Source organism: Akebia trifoliata, chromosome 6 (genome assembly GCF_017979445.1).
Source record: "Akebia trifoliata isolate Shusen 1 chromosome 6, ASM1797944v1, whole genome shotgun sequence".
Classification (NCBI taxonomy): domain Eukaryota; kingdom Viridiplantae; phylum Streptophyta; class Magnoliopsida; order Ranunculales; family Lardizabalaceae; genus Akebia; species Akebia trifoliata.
The window spans coordinates 28616180-28627273 of NC_141380.1; the positions used below are offsets into that span (position 1 = coordinate 28616180).

The 11094-nt window shown below is 33.1% G+C and overlaps 1 protein-coding gene across 1 annotated transcript; it reads right to left on the minus strand.

Moving 5' to 3' along the window:
• Positions 1–9756: 9756 nt before the first annotated feature.
• LOC147400647 (mini zinc finger protein 1-like) lies at positions 9757–10446 on the minus strand. Its single transcript, XM_086444532.1, has one exon. The coding sequence runs from the start codon at positions 10292–10294 to the stop codon at positions 10028–10030; it is 267 nt and encodes an 88-aa protein (XP_086300658.1). The 5' UTR covers positions 10295–10446; the 3' UTR covers positions 9757–10027.
• Between the last annotated feature and the right edge of the window lie 648 nt (positions 10447–11094).

Below are 11094 nucleotides of genomic sequence, written 5' to 3' on the forward strand. Positions count from 1 at the left end.
AAAAATACAAAAAAAATGAAATCATAGTGTAAAGAGATTTAGACCAGTAAAATCCACCAAAAACAATCACCTTTATTTAATGGTTTGTGTTTGATTTTTATCTTGATCTAACCAATAATCTAATGTTGTTGGATCAGAATATTGAATCTTTAAAAGTACTAATAATTAATTAAAATAGAAGTGATTACTTTTAGATAACAAAATCAGAAAGAACTATCTAAGCATTCTTAATAGAAAATGCTTTTATTTGAACTCATCTAAGTTAAAACCATCACGATAAGAATAACCTAGGATAGATTTACTGATTAAACACTTGATCATTATCACATGTAAATCTTTGAAGCACAAAAACTCAATACAAATTAACTAAACAAGATTGTCTTGCTCATGACTTTCTCGACCTCTTTAATGGGGGTTTAGTCAGAGATCATTGCAAGAGACGTAAAAGAAGACATTAAAAAATAAATAAAATAGAAGAGATTAAGAAAAATATGCTTATTTATTGATCTTATTTTGAAAATTGACAGTTGTTCCTTCTGATTATAAAACTTGAACAGAAACTAAAAACATAAAAAACTAAAAACTGAGAATGGGAAGAGAAAAGATATAGTTTGACTCTAGTCTAATTTCTATTTATAGAGTTAGGTAGGATTTATCTCCAATAAAAAATCTTCATGTTTACAAAAGAGATCAACCTTAATCTATTTCGAATGCCTTTATGCAATCAACACGTCACATCAATCCCGAGGTGTGATTCACCACCTTTACCACACCGTCGTACCTCTTCACTGTGCCGCGACTCTAGTGGGCCTGCGTCTTGGTTGTGGGCTTCTGAATGCAATAAACTCTCTTTTTACTCTCATTTTGTCATTTTATTTGTCGTGTTTTGAACCTATCATAAATATATAATCAAAATTAAGCCAAAAGTCACAAATAATTCGGAAACATGATAAACATGGACTATGAATGTATTATGTTTAATTAGGAGTTTTAACGTAAGATTTATCCTTAAAGTCTTTGTAAATTGGGCCTTCAAAACAAATTTCTAGGCCTTAATCATATTTCAAGTACTTTATGTTTCTTAAGTTTTTTTTTTTTCTTTCCATAGTAGAAGAGAAAAAGAGTAATTCTTAAACATTAGGTAATCTCCCCTCTAATAAATCATGTAATAAGTTTCTTTGAGAACCCCATCCATACACTTTGAGCACACACACATCATAATATTCAATTTCTAAACGACTAAATGTTAAAGGTGGAGGTCACTCTAAACCTACACCTAACTTACTAAGCCAACAAAAAATAGTCCCATAAGAACAATATTCTCATGCATAAGATTTTAGTCCTTCCAAAGTTATGTCCAACTCATGGATACAACCTACATAGATTAAACCAACAAAAAACTACCCCAAAGTGAGCACATAAGAGTTTGGAAGTGCTTAGGGACCCCAAAAGAATGAAATCCATGTAGATTTTTTTTTTTTCGAAAATTAAGAGGGGGTTAGGGTGACTCCCAACCAGAAAAGCCCAAAGTCTTACATTCTTTCATAAGCATGCCCATTGACATCCTTACTAACAATTTCTTTGAGCTCTCTTGAGAATACATAAAAAATTAAGTATATCAGTCCATTGGTATTGAGGAAGGAGGTAAGAAAATATGTTGCCTTGTTACATTCACTATAGTAGATGTCAATGTTAACCTCCTCAAACTTTTACATATATTCTCTGATTTGTCTAATCAACATAGTTATACTCCAAAGGGGTCGCATTCACCTTTGATGCAGCTTACAACCACTTTAGAATCCATTCTGACCCACAATCTCCCTATGTTGGCATTGCTAGCCGTCCTCACACCCTTCTGCAACGCTTGAAGCTCGTGAGCCAACACTGACTTAGCTTAAGTGCTGAAACCAACCCACATATTGAGGTTCTTTCATGGTCTCTTAATATAGCTCTCTCTCCCCTTCTGCTACCTCTCACGAAGCCTTCAGGATTAAGCATGAAGTATCTTTCAGAGGACCTCACCCAACTGTAATAAGAAGGGGCCTTAGTACTACATTCAACATCTATGTTCCACAGGTCCATCAACCTTCTATTAAATGGAGAGTCCTCAATTTTCAACCCTTCCTGTTGCCCAGCCATGGTGACATCTTGGGTAATCAGCCTTTCTAGGACCAGTTTGTATTTGTTCCTAAAAAGCCTTCTGCATTTCTCCACCCACACATGGTACACAAGCGCATTAAGAGCAAGTTTCATAATTCTGGTTTGGAGGTTCTTAGTTTTTGTGTTGCTCACCATCCATTGTATTTCTTACTACCAATTCATGTTGTCTTTGATGATCATCAATCTTCTTCAAATCAACTGCCATGTTCCAAAGGAGTAGTCGCATCCCAGGAACAAGTGTTTTTAGTTTTCACTTAAGTCCCAAGCTCACAAAAAAAAATTTAGCAAGCACCTTCTTCTATATTTAACTTGCTCATTGTCTATTTGGTGGCTTTACAAACCAAACTATTGTTCATTTGATTATTAATTTCTTACATCTCCTTTAACTTTAAAAAAATAAAAATAAAAAATTTCTACTTCACTTGTGGCCATGCTTTGGTAACTGTTACTTGATGGGTAGGACAAGGTGTCTAATACCTTCCTTGTCTTTCAACAAATCTTCTTACCTAGTCTTTAGGTAGACCTAACCCCTTATCCATTGATTGTGAGTCACTACAAGTCAAAAAATAGTATTTCAAAACTCATTTTATGATGTTCATTCACACTTAAACTCTTTGAATGATGACGAGTCCTAAACCCATATAGATGAGGTCAAAATATCTTTGAACCTCACGTATCTACACATTGCACACTATAATACAATTTCTTACTCAAATTTCATATGTAATTAATAATTAATAATATTTGATTTTTCCATCCATAAGACTTTGGAAGAAAATGATCTTTTGCACATCTTATCTTAGATATTAGGGGCAGCAACATGAATCCTTTATTCACCAAATAATTCTATTTAGAGTTAAAAACTTGTTGAGGGAGATTATATGGGGCACTATATGTCAGGAATTTTTCAACTACCATTTTGCAACTGGGGTAAGTATCATGGTAAGCATGTTGACCATACCATAAAAAATGTTTTGAAATTAGAGCAATTTAATACAAAGTGATGGTGATTGATGACCAAGAAATCCCTAGTTTTTTGCAGACATTTATGCTCATTAGAGATCAACCATATGCACAAGCCAATGTCTTCTCTAAGGAACATTGGATGTAAGGTTTTAATTGGGCATGCTATGGAATTACTTGGTGACTACCTTAATAAGTAAATCAATGTCATTAAACTAGACAATCCTCGTGACAATGACTTCAGATTTTTTTTAACCCCATTTTATATTTGTTAACTAATGAGATTACTTGGATCACACTGGTTAGGTGTAGAGGAATGTAAATGTAGTCTATTCTTGGTGGATAAGGAGATGAGTAGTTTAGTAGATCTAAATGCATTGACCTTTACTTGTTATATACTTCTTTTGCCCCAACCCTACCTACCTCAAACACATCATCATAATTGCGTATGTCAAAAATTGAGGTCAAGAGCTGAATGAATCCTTTTCTTACATTTAATTCCATATAAAATTGCATTAAATCTATCCACCCCACCTCACACATAATTGTAAATTAAGATTTGTAGTATCCAAGGCCGTTGGGACATTGAGTTTATGAAGAATGACTGAGAAGGGAAGAAAATCTATTTTTATTTATATTTTTCTACTTGATGGGACTATTACAAACATCAAGTTTGTGGCATGCTTTGATGATGAATCGTAAGATTTAAAACTTTATCTCAGGATTTGGGATTATCGATACTAAAGCTAAGTTGTTGAGAATTTATTGCAATACCTCAACCACCTTCTTATTCTCTAAATATGAATGGTATTCTAATGATCCAAATGATTTGTTATTAAAGCATGGTTTTAAATCTCGTCAAGACGGAGATGACTCATCCAATACGTCTCGGTATCGTCCACTAACGAGACAGATAGCCAAGTCAAATATATCAGACGAGATTTAAAAGTATGGTTCATTTTCTCATTGTTGAACAAGATGACTCAAATGTATCGAAAAAATTGTAAAAAATATATCATAAACCAAAGCTAGTATAAATGAAGAGAGAATGAGAGCCTCTTTAACCGAATTTAAAATTTTAAAAAATAAAATAAAGAATAGATCATAAACCAAAGCTAACTCATCAGTTCACATTCCCATGACTCACATCCCATTATCGGACCTGATTCGGTGAGGTGTGTGTCTGCTCATGTGAGACTATAATGGTCCTAGGAGTACTCCAACTTGAAGGAATTGAGAGAATCCTACATTAACCAAATGAATATCATTTTCGTGTTCCATGTGGGACTAAAGATTTAATTAGTAAAAAATTAACAAATGCAAGACATAGAACTTAAACCCATAGCTCATTTGATTTGACACATTGCAAAACAACTTTGAGGTCGTAGGTTCAAGTCCAACTCACCCATCAAAAAAAAAAGGAAAAAGGTAAGACATATGCAAAGAAGCTTTTTTGAGACAAAGATTTCTCTATCACCAAAGACATTTAAGATAGAATTAGTGTTAAAAAATCAGGTACAATCAAAACAAGAAAACAAATAAAAAAAAACAAACATAAGGAAAGATGCAATCACACAAAGAAATACAATAATTTTACGTGGTTCCCTCAATATTGAGATATATCCATGGATCCCACCAATTCCACTATGAAAAGAAAACTCACAATTATAGATTATACCATTTCACTAAAAAAGAGAAATATAAATACCCCAGGAAACCTAACTAGGGTTTTACATAATATTAGTAAAACTAAGAAAATACCCTTGGGATATTTTCTTTCGAGGGATTTGTCCACAAACCCTCTAGTTGTGACTTGATTTACAGTACATCCTTGTTGACCAGTAATATCAAGTTCCACAACAATTAGGTAATGGATCTAAACATCCAAGCATGGAGAGATCAAGATTAAATTGAAGGATTAGATTATAGGAGACTTATAACCCATTCAAATGAGGGCTCCAATGGACCCCAATCATCACAATAAAATGAAAATTACTCGAGAAATGATAGATTCCTAACAATAATAAGATGTTCTTAAATTTTTCCATTTTCATTTATGTATGCCAACAAAAAATGTCTTGATAAGACATGACGGTGGGACCATCGTGTTTGTAGGCAACAACTTATGAATTTGCTAATTATGAGCTGTGTTAGTGGGTTGTTGGAGTAGTACGACGTGAAGAGAATATGTCGTATATTTATGCATAACTGTCATAACTCGTAATAGTGGTCTTGCTTAATTGTTAGTATTATGATTACTAACATTTAAAGGATTAATTGAAATATTTTTCAAAATTTGTGGATCGTTTGTACTCTATTTAAAATGTTGAACCCCAAGAAGAATTGTTTTAGAAAATTAGCAATAAATATGGTGGAGAATGTAAGATTTTGTATTATGTGACCCACATGATATGGTTTCAGATGTACTTCAATTCTTCAAATTTCAATCATAATGAATATCTCATTTCAAGTTAATATAAGAAATAAAAAAAAGTTCTATTATTTACAGTTTTCTTGATTGGTTTGAAATTATAATTGGAATAGAAACTTTTGGTCCTCTTTATCTACCTCATAAGTTAAGTAGAGGAAAGAAAAAGGTGAGTCAATAGAATACCAAGCCCCGTTGCCAAAATAAAAAGCTATCTCCTTTTGACATTTTTCCAAGTGAAATCAAACACCATCAAAGGTTTTCTCTAGATTATTTTTTACAAGAATTGATTTTCTTTCCCTAAGAGTATGTTTCACGTACATATTATATAACAATTTATGACTCTCTAAGGTGGGTGTTTAAATTGCAACTAAACCTTTTTTTCTTTCTTTTAAGGAAGGGTAGGTCAAGTGTTTGAAATCCATATCAAGAAATGAATTCCTTGGGGCCACCCACTAGGGTCTGGTTGACCCTCGACTCAACCACTTGCATGTAGGACTTTCCGAGAGGGCAGTACGTGTGACCATGGGATTAGTCTCAACCAAATTGGGGGGGATACCGGCAATAAGCAACAAAAAAAAAAAAAAAAAAACTCTTAAATTGGATAGCAAGTAAATTCTCATTAATATGACCTTAAACCTAGACAATAAGACTAAATATTTGAAAATTTTATTCTTTGTTGACTAGGACTACAAGAAAATTGAGTTTTAGTGACGACTTTTTAGCCATGGTTTAAAAGTTGCCACTAAAACGGAACTTTTAATGGACAAAATAATATTATATTATCAATATTTAGTAATAAGTCAAAAGTCGCAGTAACAACGTACAAAAATGTGTCACTAATTCGGGGGGGGGGGGGGGGGGATTTTGGCGTTCTTAAAAGCTTATGGTATTAGTGGTAACATGGTATTTTTGCCACTAAAAATAATATAATGACCACATCAAGAAATTCAATGATGAGTTTTAATTTTTCGCCACTAAATATTTAGGATTCATTGGGATTTATCTCGACAATCATAATTTCATTGAGGAACATGCATCAAATACATAGTGAATCACATTTTTTTGGCAAAGCGAGCAAGGGAATAGCGGGCAACATTAGTGAAGGTAGTCGGCCTTTTTAATTTATAGTAAATCACATAAATGTTGCATGTTATATCTTTTACGCTTTGATTGCCAAAGAATCCTCCATTTTCTTCAAATTTTGCATCATTTATAATGTGATCAAAGTAGGTAAAGTTTCACATCCAAGAGTAATTATATAGTCATCAAAGGGTTTTGTCTTAAAATTTCTTATAATGAGTGAGATGTCACCTCAACCAAATCAACTTATAGCGGCTAACACCGCAATTAATTTTCCAGCTAGAGATTTTGTTACCTTGCTTGGATTATATGAAGGGGGGCGTTTGAAGGCCTTAAAGAGAGCCAAACATTTTTCAATATATAGGTTAGAAGTTTCGGAATGGATTGATACTAAGCTAGGGATTGATTATGTTGGTTCGTGTTTTCTATTTTGATATTGTTGTTGGATTGGTCTCTCTGCCCTTAAGCCTACCTAACTTCTCGAAGTTTCATTTGCCCAACTTAGATAGATATAATTAGTTTCATCAACCTTGAAGCACCAACTAAAAGCTCACTTTCAATTGAATTCATTATCATCTTAGGAGATATTGACAAGTTTGTGGTGTGATATATCTATCACGACCTCAAAAATTACTTGCCAATAGCATGATCTCATCGATTTATCTAGAGCTATATTTATGTTTTGTCAAGAAGGGTAATATTAATTTCTTGTACCCGAAATAACACCTAATGTCTTGGAAAAAAAATAATTTTTAGAAAAGTTTTCCAATGAGTATTTTATTCAAACTTCTTCAAGGCCTTAGATGTTACAAACAATTTGATGAATTTACCTTTATACTCTTGAATTGAATTTAGATTCGTGACAAGGGTAAATAAGTAAATAGCAAATATAACAGTTCACTATATAACCATTTTATTTTATTTTTTACTAAATTTGTTACATAACCCTCTTGTACATATGAACAAGGCATGGCTAAATTCAATATTTTTCCAAAGTAGTCAGGCATTTTTCATAAAATGCCCTTATATTAAGGAAGTCCATAGTTATGTGCACACATGCTCATAAAAAAATCATCCAAGTGCAAGTGCCAATGGCCTTCTACCTCACCAACATTGGATCTAGGGTTGTAAATGGGCCTACTTTGTAATCACTATAGATCTCCCTCATTAAGGTAATATCTTTTTGGTCATTAAACTAATTAATTCTTCCTTAATTGATAATGGAATTAGCAATTTAATAGATTGAACTGCACTCACCTGGCCACCCACCTCTCTAGAATCCGACTTTTGAAGGAACCCTCCTCATTATAAGACTCGTGGCATTTTGTATATATTTTACGCCCCTACATTTTCACCAATATTTAAAATGACTCATTTTGTATTAATCCAATGGAGAAGGTTCCTTCAAAATTTTGAAGCGGGATGGCTGCTTTAAAGTTTTTTCTCACCTCTCTAACACACCCAACATTATCATCTTCTTACCTTAAAAAAAAATTAGTTGGCTGAATAAATCTTCTCCTTTCATTAATAAATTATGTCAAAATTCATGTCTTATGTTAATTCAAGTATGGTCAACTAAACCAACACTCATTTGCACATACAAATAATTATTATTAGAGTCGTGATAATCTGACTATCCCACCACACACTCAATCAACTCTCCTGACGTGACAAGTTTGAGAATCATAGATCCTCTAGATATACGGTTTCCAAACTTGTCATGTCAAGAAAGTTGATTGAGTGTGCCATGTGGGGGTAGTCAGAGTATAATTAATTAGGGCTCTTTAGTAATGTCCAGCTGCATTTGGACTTGGGACAAGTGATTGTCCAACAAATGGCTGAAATGAGAAGAGATCCCTAACCAGTAGGGAACAATTTCCCAAGAGAATCTCTTCCCTTCTTAGACACAGTAGAATTCTCCCTTTTGTATTTGTGGACCTTTTGGATTCCAATATTTTTAGAGGAGAGAAGAAACATAGGTTTCTCAGAGATCAATTTTCATAGGAAAATCTCTCAAACCAATCGTTTGTCGAAGTTCAACGAGATTGGACAATAGAATTTTTCTATAATATTATAAGTTTGATATAACAACAATGTGTAATTTTAATCACCATTCCTATTATTGCTTAATTAACTCTAAAAATAATATATTTCATGTATTAGATATTATTAAAATAATTTTCAAGTTGTATTGGGGTTTCAAAACCATTATCATGTTGGTTATTATTTTAAAATCAATCAAAATTTTGGAGGGAAATGAATTTTTCTTTTTTGATTTAAAAAAAAAAAAAAATGTAGATCCCAACTTTAAACCACAACTTTCCCAACCCACACGAATATTGGACGATCAAATTGGCTACGAGACTATGGTAGTTAGCTTAAGTTGATTGTCGATATGACGAATGGTCAACATTATTTGACCAAAAATCAACCAGGTTGACCATGATCAAACAAGTTATGGTCTTGGGAATGGGTGCAACCCTCTAGGTTGAACATTGGAGGTTTGCGTCCACCCAAAAGGGTGTGACCCTTTTACATGGACCATTATCATCCAAGCGATCATAACCATTCTAAATGTGGTTGTTGAAGCAATAGTCATGGCAACTGTTTGGATAGTCACATCAACCTCTATAAATTCAGATTTTAGACCTAATTTTCAAGATAAGAAATCAATTTCTTCAGAATTTTCAACTATAAACCTCTATAAAAGTTAGACTGGACTTCGTTGTATACTGGGAACGTGTTTGTTAATTGTCATGAACTGATTTTCTTAATTTTTTTCTTCCTACCTGAAAGGGACAAATAATATTTAACGATAACATTGACGTCAAAATACCTTGAAGAACAAACATCTTCTTGATCTTTTCTTCTTCAATTCCACATTGCTTCCATTTTCCAATTTTTTTTTCCCCAAAAGCATCATCATCTAAACCCTATTTCAAAAATTTGGACTCAATTCCAACCATTTGTTCCCATTTCTTTACAAGTCTTCACCACATCTAAAATACAATAATTTTTCAAGGCCATGCCATCATCATCTAAAGATTTGAATCCAAACAAGTAAAAGTTATTCATACAAAAGTAATGTAAGAAGCTAAACCATAATTACAACTCAAAACCCCTTAAAACAAAACAAACTTATTGATAAATCTTAAAATATATAAAGTAAATATGTTACAAAGTTTCAAACTTTCAATTCACAACCCTTGGATCTTTTAGAATTACCTTCAAAACACTTTAAAAGCAAGAAAATTTGAATTATATCCTTAGTTCCATTACTAACACAGTCTAAGATATGAACACCCACACAAAAACCAATCTTAATCATCACAGATTCACAACAACAATACCACAAGAAAAACAAAGTAAAATCATAAATACCCACAAAGAAATTCATTTCCTAGTAGATGAATTCGATGAACAATCGTCGTTATCCACCTCCCTCCTATGGAAGTTCCTGTGGCAACTACAGGCGGCGCACTCAAAGGAGGCACTTGTTCCTTCTTCTCCGGAAGCCATGAATTCTCGACACCCATCGACAGCGTAACCACCGATGTTTGCAGCATGGTTCTTCCTACACTCTCTATATTTGACCATATTCTCCTTCTTATGCAAAGAACCATTTGAAACCTTCTTGGATTCATCTTGATGAGGCCTCATATGGGAGAGAGTGTTGAAATTGGGTTCTTGGTTTTTTTTTTTGATCTGGTTGTGCTTCAACAACAATGGTGTAATCACAACTCTTGAGTTTTTTTTTTTTGTTGTTGAAATGAGGTTCACTTCTTAACCTCTCTCACTGGGTAGATTTATAAGAAGACCTTATTTATTTATTTATTTTGGCAGTAAACAAAGACATCTTGGATTGGTGAGAAGTGTAGTGGGTTTTCATGTTGGCTTGTTAATAATTTAATTTTCTCTCAATTTATCATGATATTTTGATGGCTATTCATCTCTCTTCTCTTTCAATTAAAAATATTTGATATAGCCAGCATAATTTTGTGGCTTGGGTTACACTGACCCACAAAAAATAACTCAAGGAAAAACATACTATATGTGTAGTATCAATGAAATATGTATTATCAAGATACGTATAAATTCGATCAACAAATTTTGTGTTTACATGACCAGGATCATGTGTCTTTTTCTTGTAACATTTTTCTGGAGCTAATAGAAGTATAGAACCCAATCCTAATTTTATATTAGGACGGTCAATTTGGGACCAATCCGATAAATATGTATGTAGAGAAATCAATCCAAGAAGAGAAAGAAAAATAAATAAAGCAAAATGCAAACACACACAAAACACAAATATTTTTACATGGTTCGCTCAAGATTGAGGTATGTCCATGGATCACACCAATTCCATTATGAAGAGAAATTCGCAATTACAGATTACATCTTTTCACCGAAAATAGAAATATATACCCTCAGAAAGACCTAACTAGGGTTTTACCTAATAC

Bases quoted from the DNA above. Each gene is read 5' to 3' on its own strand.
- LOC147400647 (XM_086444532.1), bottom strand. From the start codon at position 10,294: ATGAGGCCTCATCAAGATGAATCCAAGAAGGTTTCAAATGGTTCTTTG.